The 23,970-nt window shown below is 43.0% G+C and overlaps 1 protein-coding gene across 1 annotated transcript in view; it reads left to right on the top strand.

Moving 5' to 3' along the window:
• Positions 1–17,325, top strand: part of grm7 (glutamate metabotropic receptor 7) — a 133,584-nt gene extending 116,259 nt beyond the window's left edge. The window contains exons 9-10 of the mRNA XM_086124321.1: positions 8,431–8,683; positions 16,254–17,325. Coding sequence (XP_085980447.1) covers positions 8,431–8,683; positions 16,254–16,303 — 303 coding nt within the window. The 3' untranslated portion in view covers positions 16,304–17,325. The remainder of the gene's footprint in view (positions 1–8,430; positions 8,684–16,253) is intronic.
• The last annotated feature ends 6,645 nt before the right edge of the window (positions 17,326–23,970 follow it).

The following is a 23,970-nucleotide window of genomic DNA, read 5'->3' as shown; positions in this document are numbered from 1 at the left end:
AAAAAACAGCGCGCTAAATATGACTGTAATTAATTATTCACAATTAACGCGATAAATTGACACCTCTCGTTAGGGTCATAACTCCTGCATGTCAGGATGAAGTGAAATGTACAGCAGTCTTATCCTGCATTGACGGGCATGAGATTTTACCTCATATGTCCTTGAAGGCAGCGAGAGCATTTTGAAGTGAGGATTGGCGGTACGGATAATGAATGAATGAATGCTTCACAAAGATCATTCAAACAACGGCATTAATCGTAGCGAAAAGGAATGTATATTGTGTCAGCGTATGCGACACTGTGGAGCCTACTGTTTACAATGCAAGACGTGCTCTTTTGTTGTATTCCCTCTGAGTTATTGTCATATTTAGTTGTTAACAGGTTAACGGAATATGAGGAATGGAGGGTTCGAGGAGGGACATTCTCTGTACTTACTTACTACGCATAAACATCTTTTCGCAACGTAATCCAAAACTTAGAAGACCCCGATGAGTATATGAAGGTTTTGCCCAACATGTAGACAGACAATATAACTGTAGTCAAAGTTGCACATGATTTTGCAAAGAATGACGAATATTTGTGTTGTACTGATGAGCTGATAGAAGAGTCAAGTCTTCTCAATAAACAGTAAGTATATCCGTTTGTCTGGCTTGTACTTACCCCAGGTTACCAAGGTGGTCACACCACAGAGAAGTGGACTGTGACAATTCAGTTGATGCAATGTTTATTGTTTATTTGTATTTCTTTTTGTATATTGCTATTTGGGAAACTTGTTTGGGTACATTTTTATTGGCTCTCACGCCCCAAACAGGTGAACAATTGTTTTGGCTGTGATGGTGCTTGCAAGTGTTTCTGGAGTAAAATATTAATTAGTGCAAGCCATTTTCTTCTTAAATCAACGTGGCCCATTGTTCTGAGGGAATAGCCTCCAGCTTTCAACCCAGATGTGAAAACCTCAACTGAGTTTTAATGCGAGCAAAGTGAAATTTGAGCGGATAATCACGAAGCATCCTACTGTACAGTGAAACTCTGCCGTGCAAGCGGAGAAACACGCAGCACTCTAATCACTGACAAGACACTCATCTGGCTTAAAAGCAAGTTTGCGCCCTCAAGTCACTGACAGTGGTGTCGCATGTAATTAGCAATTCAATACAAACAGAGGCAGGATGGAGCTTGAAAATAAAAATGCCGCCCAACCAAGTTGTTTGAGAGGACCTGTGATGTGTGCATGCTGGTCAAGTTGCCGCATTCATTGTTTGTCGTCATCACTCAGTCTTGACACGAAAACATCATGACATCGACTACCTCGTCTTATATGCTTGCTGACATCTGATCTGAAATGAACTCCGATAAATAAAAGAGGGAGACCTTGAGTTAACCTTTTCTTGAAGTGCTTGATGTGCAACTGGGGCTGTACAGTGAGTCTCTCCCCCATCAACTTAATTTTGCATCTCACCCATCAGCTGCAAGAATGAATTACCAGATTACACCAAGATGGTGCCTTGAGATACGGGTTTAATTTGTTCCATTGCCATGCTGGTGACTCAAAACTGTTTTCATATGTAGGGCACACTGCATTATAAGGTGCATAGAATAGAAGCTACAATAGTGGCTGTGGTTGTGCTATGCTACGTTAAAGGGAATGCATGACAATACAACTTTATTACTATAGAGCCTTCACAACTGCTGCAGCTGCAACAAAGCTATGAGACCTGATCACAAACACGGGCATGAAACATACAATCATATAAACAGATGGCATTACAAAGAAAGAAAGGAAAGACAAAAGTTATGAAGACAACTGATTCAACAAAAAGGCGCACAAAGGCTCACACCCACAAGGGGCTAAATATCTTTAGAAGTCTTGCCTGTCTCCTTCCTCCGTTTAGTCAGTCGTTAACTATGCTTTTGGTATTATCTTTGTTTCATAATGGCGAAGCTGAGCTCACTAAGCAGTTGTCTGTTTCAATTAGTGTCGGGCAGAACCCTTTTAGGTTACAATTGGTTCCTGCTAATAATCACCACTAGATGGCATTTGAACACTAGCAAGGAAGCACTTCAATGAGGAATATAAAGAGACTATACCACCATATATCAGGCGCATCGGATTGTAGGCCGCACTCGGCTTCTGAGAAAATGGAATGCTTTTAGGTGTGCCTTATAGTGCGGAAAATACGGTAAATTTACTTCAAATTTCAGACACAGGAAGTTTTAACCTGACGCCAATGATATCTCAAAACGTGTTTGTCCCAGCGACAGGTAGTGAAATGCCATTAATCGAGTTGCCGCTTCTCAAAAAGAAAAAAATTCTGTCCAGTCATTTTTTTATTGTTGTTGTTATTCATGTTAGTAATGCCCCTAGATACTGTTCATCTATTGGATGCCGATGCGCACCCAAGGTTGCCTCTGATTGGTGAAAGCTAAAAGCATACAATTCCATGCGAAACGTATTGCACACCTTTGCGATATGTATATTGCACAGGCCACTATAGCGATGAAAATATGTGTTTGCTATTTTCTGCAGCGCTACTGGAAATCTTTTTTTTTTTTCTTGAACATGTTCAAAAAGCGACCCTGAATTTGACAAAGCTTCACACCTCCTGTTTTCCATCACTGGTTCCAGGACCTTGCTTAACAGGTCAGGACACAACCATTCCTCAGTACCAAGATATGAATTATTTCCCCAGTGAAAGAAAATGATTCAACATTCCTCAAAGTCATTTAGTAAGTGCCTTCTCCAGAATTATGATTTACAACAAATGATTGCTACCCCGCCCCCCACCAGTTATGAAAAGATGCATCCTGACAGTCTCATTCTCGGGAAACCCCCCCTAAAATTCAGACCTTCATTGACGAGCTCTCCTGACGTCAAGCCAGAGCGGATTCAGTCTTTTCCAGCACATAGCCAGGCAGAGTTATTCATGGCATGAGCCAGGCTAGAAAGTAGGCCAGCCCCCGACAACAAAAGACGCGCAGGTAGTTGGGAGGAAGCCCAAATCCCCCAGATCCATTATTGAAGTCGTTGTGTGGCCATCCTGATTGTCACTGACTGAATCAAGTCCTCATCGCTGTGTGCATCCATGCTCCTCAGCCGTAGCCTACTAAATTGCCTTCGCACTAAGTGTATCCCTGGTGGCTATAATTATGAGAATTACGCTCAACAGCTTTTTGTCTAAAATGGAGACGTGTCATTTGTTGTGGCTGGATGTTGCGTTCGGGCTTGTCAATGAGATCTACCGTTCAAAAGCGGGCGCTCGATTCCTGATGAGGGCGTTAATAAATCATTACGGCGGCTATAAATAGAGAGTTGCAGAGCAGCTGTTCAAAATGACTTCATGTATTTATTTATGTTAAAGCAACAGGAATTAATCATGGATGGTTTGTGACATTTAAGGGGTGGATGAGAGGGCGACGAATTTGGGTCAAGCTCAAACGATGGTCATTAGCGAATTGCTTGGCTGCGTTTTTATGTGCGTCTGCTCCATGTGAGGGGAGGACAGCCCGCATTGCTACACTTTCTCCTTTGCCGTTTTCCTTGGGTGCGATGAATGTGAGCGAGCTTGCCAGCAAACCTCTGCGCGGTCAATAAATCAGCTGCAAACGGGTCATTGTTGCGGCGTTGAAGGTATCAAAATCTCATTAAAAAAGCTTCTTCCAGTCGCGTTGCGCTGCACACCAAACTGGGTAGTGTTGCTATGGATACCGGCTACAACTAAACATAGAAACACAAGGTGGGGAATCTCTGGTGATTATATCTTACGCCATGGGCGGCGCACACTGCTTTTATTGGTTGCCGTAATATCTCATCAGAAACTCACATTGGTACAGTTCAGGAGAACAGCATGCTCAGAGATCATTCGGATACTCGTGTGGTTACTAATGTATGCTTTGCGGGCTTCATGCCTTCCCCCACAGAGAAGCAGGGAGAAATGGAAAGAGCGTGTGTGTGTGTGTGTGTGTGTGTGTGTGCATGCCAGTATTGGCGGCATGATAATCTTGCATTGGAATTATTGGTGTAGATCAGAAGAGAAAAACATGGTGGCTGGCAATGAAAGTGGGCTTGGGTCCTGTTTAAAAAATTACCATTAGTCACGGTGTCTACAAAAAGTGTCAGCAAATAATGTCACTGCTTCATTTCCTTCTCTCTGTGATTCCGTCTCCCTGCCTTCCTGCAAATTTCGCGTGGTTCCGAATGTCTTGATGACAGAGCCGTCCGCCTACCAGCGGCAAACAGAACGGCAGTACAAGCAACGTGTGATGCTTTTAAATGCGGTAAATGAGTGCCGTGATTCCCCACTTGGGTGCCGCGACACAAATCATCTGGATTCAATTTCACTTGATTTGCCAGAAAAGGATTACTGTCTTCAACAATTGCAAATAATCTTTGGTAATCTACCTTTGCCAGCGACGAACAGTCTCTCAAATCAGCACTCTCACCCTTACAAATGACCACATTTTGGAATGCGTTTTTAAGGACAAATATCATTCAATATTTACCTGATAAAACATCATTAAATGGAGGAGTTGGCATCTTGATTATAGTCTTTCATGGCTACTCAAAGTGATTCAGTAAACTAAAAAATATTTTTAGCCAAGAAATATATCTGTGAGTAGAGATTGCACGATACATATTGTGCGGCTACAATTTAAAACGTCTGTTGTACAATTTATCCGATATATTGCAGATTTTTTTTTCTTTTTGTGGTTGTGGCCAACGTGTACATACACAGTACTGTATTAATCTATATCCAAAGACATGAAAAGATCCTAGCACTAGATTTAGGAGGAATGTAATTTCCTTTTGTAGTCCATCTATGTTTACATTTTTTTCTCTTTGCTACTGAGGCATTGCTGTTGTTTCTTTTCCTCTGCTAAGTAATATGCTTGTGCCAATCGGGATTGATTTCTTCCACTCTCTTCATTTACAGCTCAGCACACAGATTTATTTTTATTTTTTCTCTATCTCTCTGTGAGTGGGGACCTCTGGCTGAAAGCATTATGACACTGCGACTATGGCATTAATCTAGTGGAAGGCAAAGTTCGGTGGCACTTTTAAAATACACAATGTGTAATTCTTTGTTTTATGTCCACTTGGACAGAAAGTGGCACTAAACAGGCTCACCACCTGCAAAACTGCCGCTTGTTCTGAAGTGATTGGAGTTGACTTATCTGCCACCGTGCTTGTATTCCGATTGTTTTTGCCCTCACGTCAAAGTAAAAAAAAAGAAAAAAGAGAGGCCTCGTATCTTGAAAGAAAACTCAAGTCGTATCATTCATATCCCAACGCATGCCTGCAGAGTGAACTAAATGCGTTTCCATTTCATGGCAACATTTCTAATAAACTTGTGTGCCTACCTGTCGCCATGTACATAATCATAATAACCTGAATTACTTCCTGCAATTCTATCAGCATTGTGTTTCATTGAACAGGCCCACATGTCACATTGAGTAAATGGAGATCATCACCATTTCAATATTTGTGTTTGGTGTTGTGCGGGGTGATTTGTCTTCAGTAAAATGTGTTCCTTAGTTCAATCAAGGTTTGAAACACAGGATTAGTGAGCTGCTCCTCCGGAAACAACAATATATCGTCCTCTAGTGATTCTCTCTCAGACCCTCAAATGAAAGCAAAGGTTCCATCCTTTAAGAGCGCGAATTAATAGACAGTTAATGCAGGTTGCATAAGATCACAATTGCAAGAGGAGAATGTGTTACATAAGTGAGACGGCATGTCACGGAGAAATGTAAGCACGCGCCTCACATCAATGGCCGTCCCCTGAACGATCTTAACGCGGAACGCGCTGAAAGCCTTTCACAGGCGACTGCGTGCGGCGCTGCGGTAAGACAAATGAACGCGCTGTCAAAAAGGCGAAGACCATTGCCAGTCATTCTTTGCAGTCACATTCACATGCAGTGGATTGCTGTAGCAGAGACGCTTCACAGTGATACGGTGCTGGCTGCAGAGGCCGAATGAGACGGCCGACACGAAGGGAAACTTGAGGTGGAGGGACGCCGCCCGGGTCTATCAATCTCGTCAGGAGTGGTAGTGGGAAGGAGGCTGCGCGAGCACATTTAGATGATGGCATCTGACTCTCCAGCCGTTGACATTAATGCCCTTGAACCGCCTTCGCATCAGGTTTGCAGCAACAGGTTTGATTGGATGATGTTCCACAGGCATTAATTGCACTTTGATATGATCATCTGATATGATAGTCTGATTATCAACATCTAACTTCATGTTTGACAACAACATAGACCTCGACAGTATGTATGTTTCTGGAGTAAATTTAACCAGGACCCCTACAATTTACATTGAGGACAAAAATGGACATTGAACTTGTTTTTGGAATTTTATTGTAGACGGAAAAGACAACATGTCAACCTGAACAGAAATTAACTGTAATTCATTGAGTGTAGCTGTTCTTCTCTTCTCCATTTCAGAAAATGAAGCAAAAATAAATCATGTCGTTAATAGGAATGAAGAGCCCCTGTCTAGACTGAAGTTGAAATATATGTTAAGAGTCTGTGTAGTTTTGAAAAGGATTTAATGTGAAGAAAACAAAAAACCAAAATAAAGTAAAATAATTCACATAAAAATGATGAGATAATAAATTGAAATACTAATACAGTAAATAAAGTACATTCCCTGCTCTGTCTGGCTGGCTCTTGAAGTGTCATCCGTCAAAGGATAACCAAGCAATGTGTATGTCTAATAAGACATACAAACCGATACATTGATCCAACTTAGGCTACATCATTCTTGAAGGACAGAGGATATGATTTTCCACTCTTTCCTGAATGTGGCGTTTGCGCCTTTGTGGGATGGGAGCTGTCTTTTCTCGGCCAATCATCTACCTTAGAAACTGGTTTGATCCACCTCAGCCCTCTCACCCATGCTTTTGCATTTCGAGCGTATGAGTGAAGTATGGCATTCCTGGAGCGACATCTCCGCATCTATTCCAGTGAAGTGTACCTTGCTTTTGTAACTCAGACCTATGTCAGCAAAGAAATAAAACCTACATTTACAACAATTGGGAAAAGAACCGACAAAGATCATTAGATTTGTAGTTTTATAAAAATTGAATTTTCCTCAATCAATCAGGAGCACTGTAGGCCATAGTTAGCCGATGTTTGGGAGGTCAGTTTCGGCGGGCTTTCAAGCTATTACTTCATCTTTTGCCGTGACGCAGGATCCCACAAACATAGACACATACACAAAAAAAATAAAAATCCGTAACAAAAATATTTATTTCCAAGAAGAAGCGCACCGACAGAGTGTCAACAAAAATCGCTGGTCACGAGTTGCCAGGAAAAACAAGGCCTAAACAAAAAGCGCTTGCGAAAGGCAAGGTAATAGTAGCCGAGAATATACACGAAATGACACGGGTCCAATTAGACAAAAACTAAACAAGAGCAAGATCAAAGACAAAATAATATCAATAACCACACCGAGGAACTGGAGGCAAAAGCCAAAATGATGAGATGGACAGGTCTAGAAAACAACGCTTGAGCAAGAGCAGCAACAAAGTCAATAATCCGACAAGAGAGAATGGTATCTTGGCAGTCCTTCAATACAAGGTTTAGTCATGATGATCAAATTGGCAGCAGGTTCACTGTCAAACTAAACATGAAACAAAGACAATTACACATTGTATATCCAGTATTTGAAACAACCTCATAACTTCAGTCAGTAGTTGGCACGCGATGGGCAACACTGTATATACATATGAATGTTTTATGTTTTTCATGTATTTATTTATATAGTGCCGAGATAAGTTGAGTGCTGAAGTGCAGTCTACATGCTTACATATTGTTTCATGAACATGAAAAGTTGAAGCGATGAAGACACAGTTTTGTTTGTGTTATTGTTGCCGTCTGATTTATGACTAACCGATTTATGTTAACACCACATTTGTTCTTTGGAATTTGGTGTAGCTGTCATTGTGAACGCTTAAAAGACTGCATGTCAGGATTTAGCAAGTGAGCAACTCCAACTGCAGTAGATGAATAAATTGTCTTTCATATTCATTCATGGTTTATTTTTGGATATTTTAGTGTAAGCCTACCCCATCAGACTAAGTATTTATAATAAATCTGATATATTTTACTGTAATATAGATTAATTTATGTGAGTGTTTGCTTAAGAACTACACGGGAAGAAGTATTGAATAGCAATCGCAATGTTGAGCAGAAAAAAAAAATCTGAATGAATGTTTTTCCAAATTGTTCAGCACTTCCTTTCTTGGTGTTTTTTTTTTTTTTGTCTTGAGAGTGAATTTCAGCAAAATTTGCCCATCATTGAACTTCATTTCCATCAAGTCCAAAACCAAAGTTTGAGTCTTGTACAAAAGAGACATTCAGACCCATTTCCTCTTCGTCGTCCTCCAATAAACTCTTTTCTCTTTTGCTACTTGTGTGTGCTTTCTCCTAGCTCTACATCCAGACGACTACTCTGACTATTTCCATGAACCTCAGTGCCTCAGTAGCACTGGGCATGCTCTACATGCCCAAGGTTTACATCATTATCTTCCACCCTGAGCTCAACGTACAGAAGAGGAAACGTAGCTTCAAGGCGGTGGTGACAGCCGCTACCATGTCGTCACGCTTGTCCCAGAAGCCCAGCGAGAGACCCAATGGAGAAGCCAAGACGGAGCTATGTGAGAACCCTGCTGCTGACCCGATGAGTGAGTAACCTTTACATCATGTCATCTAGACGCAAAGCTGCGGCGGAATCGGTGCTTCATGCATGTGCTAAACATCGGAATGACGCTGACAGCTACGGTATATCTTCCTTTCACCGACAAAGCTTTTATTGTTGCACTTCCCCCAAATGTCGTCGGGTCCACATTTATATCTGTGCCATTGAGGTTTTAAAACGGTTTCCCCTGGAGGGTAAAGTGATATGTCTCTCTGCTACTTCCGCTCGCTTTCTCAGACTTCCTTTCATGCACTTGGAAATCCCATTTGGCCAATTTAATTGGTTGTGTGCCAGGGTAAAAAGTATATCTAATGCCTATAGAACACGGCATCAGTTATCGCCAAGACCTTTAACCCGAGTGTGCCGGAGGAAGAGGAGAGACGGAGAGATTTGAAGAAGAACTGAGAATTCTATCAATGGAATGGAAGGGGATAATCCATCTATAGAGCAGAGCAGTGTTACTAAGACCACTGCGCTCTGACTCAACATGATCACAATGATTATTTAGGTTCGGGTGTTAGTCAGTGGGTTTGTGTGCGGTGGAAGTACACTACTGGGACACATTAGATGAATTAATTTGCTAATTATTCATTTGTTAACCTTCTTCGACACGTCGGTCGATTAGTTGTATTGTAGCCAACGTTGGGGGAAAATTTGAAGGGGGGGCCTTTTCTGTTCCGGCGGTGCACAAAGTAAGCTCCGCGAAGGGGTGTCTGGATGAGTTTGGTGTGGCAAACGTGCGAGTAAATGCCTCCGGGATGAACTAAAACCTGTCTGAGAAGCGTCGTAAAACTCCGCCTATTCCTCACTCTGTATAAGCCTTGCAGCTTTACATAGCTTCGATCTTGGAAGTTTTTTCGACATTAACGAGTGAAACATTTTGATACAGTACATTTGCTGCGATGCGGAAGGAACTGGCCAGCCGTGAAGGTAAATTTACATGCAGGTTTGACTTCGGACTATTTTGACGCTTAGTGAGGTCATCAATTGGCAGGGCAATAATTCAAAATTGTATTTTACCTAGTCACGATCATAAAAACCATTCTAATTGAAGAAAACTATTTGACATGCCTGTGTTCCTGTGGTGTGAAAGAACTGTGACGAATATCATTCTGCCCTGGGAGTGATAGGTTGTTTCATGATATCCCAGTTGGAGTTTACTGTCAAACTAAAAGCAAACAAACAACAAAAATGGCACACATCGTATGTCATTTCAATATAACACATACATTGTACTTCATTTTCGGAACATTGACAGTGCTAATGCTTACAGTCAATGGGAAATCCTGTTGATGGACTCATAGAAAATCAACATCGAGTGACAATTCTTTGAAAAAAAGAATATTCACTCACAAACATCGTAGGAACACATAGAAACAAGTAAAATAACAAAACTCCAAGGCATATATTCTTTTCTGTGGGAAATGAGTTATATTTGTACAGTTCTATTCTTTCTTCTTCTAGTCTTTTTTTTTTCAGAATTATTATCCTCTTAGAGTCCTCTATGCGTGCACCATACTGCCCTCAGAGGCCAAAGTGAGCAAAGTAGCTAGTTCTTAATACTTGAATTTATATAAGTTTTGAAATCACTGAATCATAATATTTATTCATTGTGATTTGAATAGAAATCAAAATAATCGGGATTAGTAATTGATCCATACAATGAGAAAAATGGTGTGTTGAATTTTATTGTGTCAAGTGATTGCACAAAATAAAATCATCTGGGTCCGGATACATTTTGGAAGTCGATGTATCGTCAAAATATATGTGGTTCAGGATAAGCGGCGTTGAAAATGAAGGGATCAACCAACCCAAACGAATTGTTGGATTTATTGCATCATCCATGGTTCTAAAAATTTTGAAAAGGAGTTGGGGAAAATGCTGCAACCACAGTTTTTTGCTCTTGTGTACGATAAAGGTCTTGTCTGGTCGTGATCAAAGTGACTGCTGTAACATGCTCATAGCAAAATGGAAGCGGAAATCGTAATAGCTGGCTAGGGAGGGATGGGGCGACAACTCCATTTTTATTTACAGCTCCTGTTGGTGTAATGGTCAGGTATCCAGTAGCGAGGAGCAGTGCCAGACCAGATGGCATTTTGGTCTGTCTTTCTAATTCTGTATATTCCATTAAGTGTAGGGATATACTGTGTGTCTGTAATATATATATATATATATATACCTGTATATATATATACAGTATATATATATATATATATATTACACATATATATATATTATTATATTACCTGTATATATATATACAGTATATATATATATATATACCCCGGTATATACATATATGTGCGCAAAAAAATAATACAGTGAATAATAATATGCAAAATAAATACAATGAATAATTCTTTGTGGACTTGCTGTTGCTGCCTGTTCCCTCAAGGTAAGGGCACAACACTGCCTACACTGCCCTTGAGTAAAATCAACACACCAATTTGTATAGCAACAAAAGCAAATAATGCAATAGGAGAGAGTATTGTGGTCTATCTATCTATCTATCTATCTATCTATCTATCTATCTATTTTACCAAACGAGCTGTGTGTGTTTTTGATTTGTGTTTGTTTGTTTTCTTTATTTGGCTGTGTGTCGCTTGTTTGGCGCCTGTGTATGACATAAATAATGTCACCGACGCTGATTGGCTGTCACCGACAAAGTACGGACTGGCCCCCCGTGGGTCAGCCTGAAATACCGACGGAAATGGTGATCGGCTGACGGTCCCTCCCTCAGTGTGACGGAATGCCCACGTATGGTTTGATAATATGATGAGGTGATTATACATTTATATGATGATCACAGGGCGGCCCGGTAGTCCAGTGGTTAGCACGTCGGCTTCACAGTGCAGAGGTACCGGGTTCGATTCCAGCTCCGGCCTCCCTGTGTGGAGTTTGCATGTTCTCCCCGGGCCTGCGTGGGTTTTCTCCGGGTACTCCGGTTTCCTCCCACATTCCAAAAACATGCATGGCAGGCTGATTGGACGCTCTAAATTGTCCCTAGGTGTGAGTGTGGGCGTGGATGGTTGTTCGTCTCTGTGTGCCCTGCGATTGGCTGGCAACTGATTCAGGGTGTCCCCCGCCTACTGCCCGAAGACGGCTGGGATAGGCTCCAGCACCCCCCGCGACCCTAGTGAGGATCAAGCGGTTCGGAAAATGGATGGATGGATGATGATCACAGTCATCACAGCCCAGTCAAACCACAACTACAATACAGCTGGTGCCGAAAATGAAATTGACACCCCTGCTCTAAATTGCCCATTCGTGTGAATGCTTGTCCATACATGCTCTGCTATTGGTTGCCAAACAGTCGCAAGGCTTTGGCACACCCACGACTCAAACGAAACAAGCGGCACAGGAAATGCACTGCAGGTGTCCCAAAAAAGAAAAAAACAGCTAGTCAACTGTACGTCCTTCATTGGAAGCATACCAAACGCATCTCTCCTCGTTGGGGGTGGGGGAGCGGATGGTGATGATTGACGGCTGATGCCAATGACACATCGCGTGGGCCAAACGCCTCCTCTCCCGCAACGCTTCTAATCACATGGAGCCATCACGGCACCCACAGGTGCACCAGCTCCTCAAAAGCCCTGAAGGATGTCTACGGGATGACAGCTATTCCCTGGAATGTCTCCAAACAGCCAACAGTTGTCATACTCATCTGTCATGAGCCCAATGCGCTCATGTGCTTTTCCTGAATGTGCGCATGAACGCGGTCAGTCAGGGAGTTGGTACATCAAGACATACTGTTGGAATTGTGCATGCAGCCAATGGGGCGAGACATTCTCCACAGGGGTGGGGTGGTCCAAACCTCAGCATCTGTCACAGCACAACATCAAACATCCTCTAGCGGGTCATTTGGTCTACAGGAGGCCATCCCAGAAGTGCATCATGTCATCCGCTCTGTGGGCTTTTCACCTCTATGAATGTCTTCTCGCCTTATCTCTGCAACTCGCACCCTTGCCTCACTTGTGCCCCCTATTTTTTATGTTTTTTTTTTCTTTTTTTGCAGCAGTGGAAGTGACATTTATTAATGGCGAATTTATGTGCATGACCGCCCCGAAACCTGAACTGTGGCTCTGCCGTCCCTGGAGACTGTCCGTCAATGCCTGTAACCATCAGAGCGCCAAATACCTCGCTTTCAGGGCCTGTCAGCCCTAGAGGAGACGACTCAGAGTGATTTATAGGATTATGAAGATGTGCACTTGTGCACATTTGCACTGGTATTGATAGGGCATAATAGCTTCACAGAAAAAGCGAGATTGGTCGCTTTGGAAATTATCATCCTTCAATGTCCTCAAACTATATTGAAATCGCCATACAGCGGTGCCTTAAGTTACGAGTTTGATTAATTCCGAATGCCTCATATTCTCAAATAATCTTTCCTCATTAAAATGAATTGAAATGCCATTAATCTGTTTCAGTCTGCCAAAAAAAAATCTGTTTTGAATGAGAAAAATAGCACTCACAGGCAGCAGCCATCCTTGTTTGTTGCCTAAGATGGCCACCACATACCACGGTGTCAGGTAAAAACTGTGCTACATTGTGGGCCATTTATGGCTAGCAGTAAACACAATAAACAACGTTTACTTGAAAAGCCTAGGACATCGCACAGTATTGTGATCTGTTCTTTCATCATCATAAATTGTGTTTTTGTATCTTTGTCGAAAACGGATGAATTGCATTCCCATTCATTTCAATAAGAAACTCAACCTCGTTTTGAGGACAGGTTCAAGGAACAAATTCAAATTTGTGACCCAAGAATGCGCTGCACTTAATAGAGTCAGGAAAACATCACAAAATATACAGTAGCTGCAAAGAATCACAGCGTTTTTGTTACACTTTGCATCAGTTGAATGGCCATTGTGCTGCTTCATGCATGAAGACTGATGGCAGCAGACTTTAGACGTCTGGACAGAATACACACCTCAGCTATTCTAAGCCTGTGTCAGCCCCTCGCACAGGATAAAGAATAGAGGTCTGTTAGTAATGTTACATTAATGTACAATTTGTGTTCAAAGACCATTTGCACAAGGGATTATACATGATTTTCCAATAGTGTACCAGCAGTAGCATTAAGCTAGTGGACAAAAGGTCATTATGGGGTTGTTTTAGACAGAATGTATCGTAATTTAGTTTTATGTTTAACTTGAGAGTAAACATCACTTTGGAGTAGCATGAAACATTTTGAAGTCTAATTACATCTTATTACAGTGTTTTTCTAAAGTAAAAAAGACACATTTTCCTGATTAAAGAAGTTAGTCGGGGGGAACTGGAATGGATTATTGTTATTTCCAAATATTTCATTGGGGAAAGATGATTTAATGGTTTTGAGTTATCGTGTGGTCACGGAACTAATTCGGTTCATATCTGAAGGCACCACGGTACATATAACTGAGCCAGGCACGCATACACCAGTAAAGCCGAGCAAAAATTCTTAATGCTTTTCAGGTCAGGTTAAGCTCAGTCATGACTGAAAAAAAACTGAGATATTGCATATAGAAACATACAGGCTGCTATGCATCCAATATGTACAAGATTATAAATATTAAAAGCCGAATACTGACAGTCTTGCTCTCAGAATGGCTGGCTGGTGTTCCTGAATGCTGCCTATAGTTACTAGCAAAATTCTGTCTTACATGTGATGTTTTATTTATCATACTTGCAGACCCAGACTACAAAACGCTGCAAAGGAATGGCACGACTTTAATTGCATAGCCCAGAGGAATTGGTTGCCATAGCAACATTAAAGCAGTCGAAAGCGAATCTAATTAAAGGCAGAATACTTCGACCTTTCCACTGTGCGGGGTGGATGACAGACGTGAGCCTTGTTGACTGACTGACTGAGTGCAGTTCACAACATGAAAAATTGAATCCCCCACACCACCTTTGAGCCTCCGAACTCAAGTCCCTTCCTCGAACACCTCGCACAAGTCGTGATGAGTCGGCGAGACCTCAAATGGAAACCGCGCACCTTGAACGTTTGAAGCCCCCGGACGCTTCTGCATCACTGGAGGGCACACTGCGGCGACGAGGCGAGCGCTCGGCTCGTTTCCATGGCGATCCGCACTCGGAGCACATAGCGTTTGTTCGGTGCCCACTTGTGGAGTGTTTGTTTTTTTATTGCTAGTTAACATGTGAAAATAGAAAGTGAGGTTGCACTGGGGCATTGGGAGTGCAAATGATACGCTGGCCCAGAGCACATTGCTTGTGATTGCTCACAGCTGGTGAGAAGAATGGACCACACAGTTTGATACCGAAACAGACGGTGCATATTTTCTTGCAAATTTGAAGGATTGTTTTGTTTTGGGTGACCCGGTCGACGAGCGGACAGCACATTTGCTTTTCTCCATTGTACTCCCAACCAGTAAAGGCTCGAGATTATTTTGTCGATGAAAGTCAAATTTATAGTCGACATCATTGATCTTTTTTCAGCGCACAAGAAAAGTACCTATTCTTTTTCTTTTCTTTTTTTTTGGGCTGCAGACCGGTATCACATAACAACATCTTTCAAGGGACAGGCATAGAAACAAAGAAAGTGTTCAAAATGTCGACTCCCCATGATGCTTATTGTAATTGTTGAAATTGCGCATCTTGTTCCCTTTACCGAAACAGCTGGTCTCATCTAGTGTTCAACACTCCAAAAAACGTGAACAATTTCATTTTATTTTGGATTTTATGTTATTTTAATTTGGTCCATTTACTTATCTGTTAATTCTCACACTCCCCAAAAATATTGCCTTTGGCTGGCGACCAGTTCATGGCGTGGCTCGCCTCTTGCCCAAAGTCCTGGATATACTCCAGCTCACCTATGAACTTTGTGAAGATAAGTGGTGTAGAAAATGGGATCGGATTAATTTAGGCTGGTGCTGAACAATTCATTTATTTCAAATTTGCATCGATATAAGTGGCCGAAATTAGTTTCCTCCACAGGGTGTCCGGGCTCTCACTTAGAGATAGGGTGAGGAGCTCGGTCATCCGGGGAGGGACTCAGAGCCGAGCCTCTACTTCTCCACGTTGAGAGGAGCCAGATGGGGTGGCTCGGGCATCTAATTAGAATGCCTCCTGGATTCCTCCCTGGTGAGGTGTTTCGGGCATGTCCCAACGACAGGAGGCCCCAGGGATGACCCAGGACACGCTGGAGAGACTGTGTCTCCCAGCTGGCCTGGGAACGCCTTGGGATCCCTCCGGAAGAGTTTGAAGATGTGGATGGGGAAAGGGAAGTGTGGGCTTCCCTGCTAAACTTGCTGCCTCTGCGACCCGATCCCAAATAAGCGGTCAAAAATGGTATGGTATGGTAAATCGGCATCGCAGTGTGGCAGAATGCAATTTTTAATCACAAAGGCTGCAAGTTGCTCCCCAAGAAAAACCCTCTGCTTCATTTTTGGTCCGTCAGTTGGCTTTATTTATTTATTGATATGGTCTCTCAATAATAGGAGTGCTTTTTACACGTTTTTCATATCATTGCTACATGATTTACATTCTTTTTCAAAATCATGAAGCTCGAGTTTACTTTCCCTTTTTCCCACAATCTTCTTTGTTTCCGTCTTTAGCTCAAGCCACCAAGAAGACGTACGTGAATTACAACAACCTCAGGATCTGATGTGCTCGAGGATGAATGCTGCTTGTCTGCCATTTGTGATTGAAAAGAAAAAGGGAAGCTCCAGAGGAACCGGGAGAGGCTTGTGACTGTCTCAGCTCGTCCTGCAGCACCCGCCCACTCACATGGGATGGCGGACTGCATCCCACCTCCATCCAGACTTGATTGAGACGAGCAGTGCTGCAGGCTGCTGTGACTGTACCGCGTGGAGGTTGTGACCAGGCAGACCCGAGCGGAGAACAAGCCGACCACTGAAAGGGGTCACCGCGGACGAGGGCATGAAAGACAGCGGCTCTGCTTTTGAGATACTTTGTTTTACAATGTCATTAAAGCCATATTCTCTTGGGGTTCTCATTATCTGATTTCTCTTCTGTATTGTTTCCAAGTGATTTTCTTCTGTGCCTCTATTTGCTCCAAGTACATCAAATTGAACCTTGAACAGCGAGCTCTGCCACATACAGTATTTTGTTTTACACAAATGAATGAATAAAAAAAAATTCAAAAAAGAACCAAAAAAATAAAAATCAACCCACATGATGATTATATTTGAGTGATGGGCATTGTACGTCTATTTTTTTTGTAAATATTTGAGACTATTTTCATGTCTGTGTTCAATGGCATTTGGATGGTAATGAGACGCACCACAAAGTGTTGACTTTGCATGTGCCAATGTATGTCTGTTCTATTTGATGTAAGCCAAAAAAAAAAAAAACACAAAAAAAAAACATAAAAAAAGAAAGAAAATTAAAAAATAAATCAAATAAAAGATACTGATAATGAGCTTCGGCACTCTCCTGCGCTTTGTTTTCTCTTACCGGAAATCATTCAAACGACAGAATATGGCTTTAATCTGTTGCTGCATTGACCCCTCTTGTATGTGAAAGCATGTTTGTTTTTTGTAGCCTTTCCTTGTGGTACCTAGCAACTGTGTGACAAGCACTCACAGCGACCGTGCAAGTATGTTGTGATGTCTGTCAATTTACGAAGATGTAATAAATGAGTTTGTTATCTTTTATACAATGCAAGTGCAACAGCATAGCCAAGTTCTTTCAGTGCTCGTGTGAGTGAGTTTTCAGTGAGCCGCTCAGACTGATGTATGAATAAGTGCTATTAATCACGGCGGCGTTTATGTAAACTGTTGCAAATGTCACCGTCTCATCCTCACGCTGCAGGCCACGCTCGAAAGCCGAGCGAGCGGCGCTGTCATGCGGAGGAGATGAGACCCGGCGAGAGGAGCGAAAGTCGACTCTTGTACTTCTTTACTCTTGCCTTTGCTCTTTTCTGTCTCACCCTGTGTTCATCCACCACTGCTGAGACTCCTTCCAAGTTCCAGCAGCCGTGTCAGATCAGTTTGTCCCTGCCGAGTTCAGTCTTGAGCAGCCAAGTTCCTCTCACTCACACCTCTCACGTTGAGTATATTTTACAATTGGAATGTGAATGTCAAGAGACAAACATCCAAAATAAATAAAATGAACAAAAACAAGAAAAAATACATTAATTAAATGGATGCTCAGGGCCTTATTTTTGTGACCGGCGTAAATCAGCACAGAGGTGCGTTAGACCGGATGTTGGAAGTTTTACAGACAAGGGCAATTAAAAAGCGGGATGTCTGTGCCGCAGTGAGCGTGAACACAGACGACTAAAGTTGCCGTTAATCATGGTGGCTTCTTCCATTCTCTTTAAATGTGGCACAACTGACAACTGTCTTGACGGAGACATGGCACCGTTCTCTGTGTGGAAGAGGATGCTCTGGCCATGGTGTAGCAACAGACAGTGTGTGCAGGTGGTACGTCTGCAGGGCCCGCATCTGTCCGCCTGTGCTTCAGGCTATTTCACCAAAATCACGTTAAACCGGCTGTGCCAGTATTTTGACGTGGTCTGAGCAGGCGTAACTTTAAACCAGAACTCAGCAAAGTAGGGCCTGGGGGCCACACCCAGCCCACCCGCAGTGGGCTGGGTGTGGCTGACCAGCCCTCACAGTGACCATGAAGTCGAAGTCAAGCGAAAAATATGAGGGGCTTTTATTTTTGAAGAATTTTTTATACCCACATGTGGACGCTCGTAAAAGTGAGATAGCAAGCAAGAGCTTTGATTTTTGTCAGCAGCGTTGCCAACTTAGCAACATTTTGGATATGTTTAGGGACTTTTCAGACCACTCCAACAACTATTTTTCCCAAAAAAAAGACGGGCAAAAATGGCAACAGTGGTCCTAATATTCGCGACAGTCTTATTTCCTCCACGATGGAGGGAAGAGGGCCATGAAGATTTGGCCCCATAATTCTGTCCACAAATCCACCGTTTCATGGATTAGATGTTTTATAAGTCATCAATGCATCAGTATACATCACTCTCAATAATATTATACTTCTCACTTATTAATATATAATTTTGGAGTGTTGGTGCATCGGATTAATGTTTTGTTAATGTGATTTTAACCATTTTTAAAGTGCGAAAATGTAATTTTAATGACGGCTAATATCCATCCATCCATTATCTGAACCACATCACCCTCACGATGGTCGTGGGCATGCTGGAGTCTATCCCAGCGGTCTTCAGGCAGTAGGCGGGGTACACACTGCCCCAGTTGCCAGCCACTCTCAGGGAACACATAAAGTACCATTTGCACTCTCGATCATGCCAACAGACAATTTAGAGTATCCACCTAACTTACAATGCATGGTTTTGGAATGGGAGAGGAAACCAGAGTACCGGAGAAAACCCACCCAGGCATGGCGGAACCTGGAATCAATTTTATTATCATTATTTCCGAATTATTGGTCGACGAGTCCGAGCACCGGCCTTCCTGTGGGGAGTTTGCATGTTCTCCTCATGCCTGCGTGGGTTTTCTCCAGGAACTCCGATTTCTTCACACATTCCACAAACATGCGTGGTAAGTTAATTGAACATTCTAAATAGTCCCTAGGTGTGATTGAGAGCGTTAATGGTTGTTTGTCTGTGTGTGCCCTGTGATTGGCTGACAACCAGCTTGGATAGGCTCACACACACACTCCGACCTTAGCGGTTTGGATACTGGAGGGCTGGGTGGATTTCCTAATTATACCGACACACATCATATATACACACGGAGCAATTTATTGAAACAAGACAATGCCCTTACTAACTTAGCTATAATAATAATACAGACAAAGTCGAGGTTAGCCTGCTGGCTTGGCCCTTGGCAAGCCTTCCATTTTCTCATGTGGCCCTTTTGGAAAATTAATTTCCAGGCCCTGTTTTAGAGTGGCTTTCTGCCACCAATTTGTCACGCCGTAAAGCTCACCTACACAAAGCCAAGGTGTGCTGGGGCACCCAACTCCATGCCACAATGGCAAAGATACACAGTCAACCTGACTGTGCTTGCACGAAATTTTGCTTTTCTGCCACAGATTTGCTGTCAACAAAAATCGAGACCTCAGTTTCTGCGAGCAAAAAAATTGTACAGCAATGAAATAATCAAGAACAATAGACAGCGAGCCGGACTTTGGACACCCCTGCTCTGTACCATGGATTCCCCTCAATTGCGGGTAGATGTGAAACGTACCAACCATGAAGGATAAATGAAATTGCCTGTTTCCTAACATCCACAAGCCTCAACAAGTACCCAATTGTGTCACATACTGGACCAAAGAAACACTCCTCCCCAATTAGATGCGGGAGCGAAGGTGCTGTCTATTTTTTTTGTTGCTTCTGTTTCTATTTGTACAGCAAGTCTTCTCACTCCGGTGGGGACCAGATGGTCTTTACTTCTCTGTCACTTTGCCTTACACGCAGCCAAGAAAAGTCCCACTTACTGTATGCCCAATTAGAACGAGTGTCTCCCACACAAAATTAATTGCCTGTGTCAGTGTCTTTGCAACTCGTCAGTGGGGGATGAGTGCAATCTGCATTTGCCGTGAAGCTCACTATCTTGCAGCATTTTAGATGTTATTAAAAGGCAACGGAGACACCGTTTTTGAAATGCAGAGTATGTTCTGAAAGAGGCCTCTCCAGGATTGGGCTTTTTTTTTTTCAACGTAGCAATGTACCGTCTTTTATTCCTGCTCCCGGATGCCGCTTCCTGGGGAAATCGCTGCGGAACAACAAAGATGGAAACCTAATCATTGTGACTAGAAGAAAAGCCCATTCCATCAGCAGCAAGACTTACTGTAAATGGTCCAAACTTTCATGACTGCCAGTGAAAGTTGATTACTCATGGAACTCATTTGAAGTCGATTTTGTACACGGCATGGACTGAAAGCTGTCTTGACACTTTTCAACTTGTCAAACATGATAGAAGATACCTGCACTCTGGATGGCCTAGTTCAGGGGTGGGCAAACTGCGGCCCGCGGGCCGGATCAGGCCCGTTGGTCTTTTTAATCCGGCCCGCCGAAGATTGGTGAACAATTAAGGTTTGATTGCATTCATTTCGTTTGGACTTGTAATAACAGGTATTTCAACACCAGGTCGCGCAGTTACTTCAAGTTGCAGAGCACAGGGAGGGAGGGGAAGACGAAGAAAGAGGGAGAGAGTAATGACCATGGAAGGGAAAGTGATATGTATCTGATTAAACGAAGCGGGTAACAAAGTACGAAACATTCAGGAGACGCCTGGAGTCGGAAAGACTCAAATCTACGAGACTTTGAAAAACAAGGAAGCGATTCTTACTCAGTCCGATTCTGGCAATTTCCATGCTCAGAGTGAATTGCTTGTGGCTCGAGTAAGTGAACATTTCCTAGAATGGTTTTATTGTTATCATGATAAAAACCTTCCGCAAACTGGACCGCTAATAAGAGTCGGAGAGCAGTCAAATGTGTAGAGCGTGAACAACAGGGGGCTCAGTAAACATCCTTGAGGAGAACCAGTGCTGAGTGTGATGGTGGAGGAGAATGTTACATTATTACTGGCATACAAAGACATTGTGGTATCTTCTTTATTTTCTATTTCTATTTCTAACTTTTGGCCTGGCCCTCCGCAATATTTTCTGCTTCTCATTTGGCCCCCCCCGGGAAAATAATTGCCCACCCCTGGCCTAGTTCAAGAGAGAAGTTGCCGTTTCGGCCCGTGGTTTACACACAGTTTCAGAGAAAGAAAACACAATTTGAATGTTTGTGCAAATGACACTCATCGTTACTAAGACTGTGGCACTTTGAGATACAGTACATGTGACCTCAAGATTGTGTTGTGACATGTGTTTTGATTTTTCCAAAGGCAATTACACTTTTTGTATTTAAAACACCAATGAACTTTAAATCCGCTAACGCAAACATATCATGGGTAATACTGCGGACTGGCTAATAAAGCATCGATGTGATGGTGTTTTAGCGCTTAAACATAAAACAAAGGGGTGGCCCGGTGGTCAACTGGTTAGTGCAGGGGTCGGGAACCTATTGTTCGCGAGCCATATGTGGCTGTTTTGATGATTGCATCTTGCTCGCAGATAAAATAAAATATTCTCGTTTGCTTAATCCATCCGTCAATTTATTTTTTATTTTTTTACTGCCTATTTCCTGTTCAGGCTCCAGGAGCTATTTTGATTGGATAATACTGGCCTACATTGGCCGTTACTGCGGAAACAGGTAAATGCCCCCTTTTAAATCAGACCGCTCGGTCATTAGCTCAAAGCTAATCCTAAACGAATAAAATGGCGAAAAGAAAAAAAGATGACGAATATGGAAGACTTCAGAACAAATGGACCGAAGGATTCGCCTTTGTAGAGAGAACAGGTTCTACGGTGTGTCTGATTTGCAATAACAAAATACCATCGATGAAAATGTAAAGCGGCACTTTGACACGTGCCACGCTACGTTCGCCAGCCAGTAGCAACTCCGCGTATGGACCCGGCAAGCTGACTATAATTCCACTAGTTTTGCTGGATTTTTAGCAATCGTGAGGAACGGAAAACCATTCACATTAATGGGGAGTATTATCAAAAAATTATTAAAGAATACATTCAGAGGCTTATTATATTGACATTTTGTTCAATTCACTTTTAAAATAGTTTTATATATATATATATATATATATATATATATATATAAGGGCGGCCCGGTAGTCCAGTGGTTAGCACGTCGACTTCACAGTGCAGAGGTTCCGGGTTCAATTCCAGCTCTGGCCTCCCTGTGTGGAGTTTGCATGTTCTCCCCGGGCCTGCGCGGGTTTTCTCCGGGTACTCCGGTTTCCTCCCACATTCCAAAAACATGCATGGCAGGCTGATTGAACTCTCTAGCATTGTCCCTAGGTGTGAATGTGAGCGTGGATGGTTGTTTGTCTCTGTGTGCCCTGCGATTGGCTGGCAACCGATTCAGGGTGTCCCCCGCCTACTGCCCGAAGACAGCTGGGATAGGCTCCAGCATCCCCCGCGACCCTAGTGAGGATTAAGCGGTTCGGAAAATGGATGGATGGATGGATGGATATATATATATATATATATATATATATACACTGTATATATATATCTCGTTACCCACCATGGAAAAGACGGTTGGAGGCTAAGATCAAGGCGGCTCGGAAAGATGTGAGTCAATTGACGGAGGCCCAGAGAGGTGTGATGAAAAGGCCGATACCTGAGAGGTACATCCAGATGACCATACCTGAAGCACTCGAAACTGCCAAACAAAGGCTCCAAGCCTTGTCCAGCCGCCTAAAGCGATACACGAAAGAGAATGAGGCCAGACGAATAAACAGGCTGTTCGCAACACAACCTGCGAAAGTGTACGCTCAGTGGCAGGGTCCGAACAACAGAGCTGACCCACCAAGACTGGAAACTGAAAGGTACTGGAAAGGCATATGGGAGAAGGAGGTCGCACATAACAGCAGTGCACAATGGCTGGTGACCCTGAGAGAGGAGCACAGCAACCTCCCTGAACAGAACCCAGTTACCATAACAGTGGCAGACATACAGGAAAGAGTCTCAGATATGAAAAACTGGACAGCACCAGGCCCGGACATGGTCCACACCTACTGGCTAAAGAAACTCACAGCACTCCATGAGCGCCTAGCAGCACAAATGAACCAGCTGCTGAGGGATGGGACTCACCCAGGATGGCTAACCGAAGGGCGAACGATCCTGATCATGAAGGATCCCTCAAATGGTGCAGTCCCATCCAACTATCGGCCAATAACCTGTCTCTCCACAACATGGAAGCTCATGTCAGGCATCATTGCGGCTAAGATAAGTGGACACATGGATCAATACATGAGCGAAGCACAGAAGGGCATTGGTAGAGATACCAGAGGAGCCTAACATCAGCTTCTGGTTGACAGAACAGTCGCACAAGACTGCAGGTCCCGACGTACCAACCTGTGCACAGCCTGGATTGATTACAAGAAAGCCTATGACTCGATGCCACATACATGGATCACTGAATGCTTGGAGTTGTATAAGGTGAACAGGACCCTAAGAGCCTTCGTTGCGAACTCAATGAGGATGTGGAAAACCACACTTGAAACCAATGGCAAGCCACTTACCCAAGTGTCCATCAAATGTGGCGTATACCAAGGTGATGCACTTTCCCCACTGCTGTTCTGCATAGGACTGAACCCCCTAAGCCAAGTAATCACCAAGACAGGCTATGGATACCGCCTCAGAAATGGAGCTACGATCAGTCACCTCCTCTACATGGATGACATAAAGCTGTATGCTAAGAGCGAAAGGGACATAGACTCCCTGATCCACACAACCAGGATCTAC

This window comes from Hippocampus guttulatus, chromosome 1 (genome assembly GCF_054856545.1).
Source record: "Hippocampus guttulatus isolate MCC_2025c chromosome 1, RoL_Hgut_1.0, whole genome shotgun sequence".
NCBI lineage: Eukaryota > Metazoa > Chordata > Actinopteri > Syngnathiformes > Syngnathidae > Hippocampus > Hippocampus guttulatus.
Note: the sequence above shows the minus strand (reverse complement) of the source record. Positions and strands in the feature narration are given on the sequence as shown.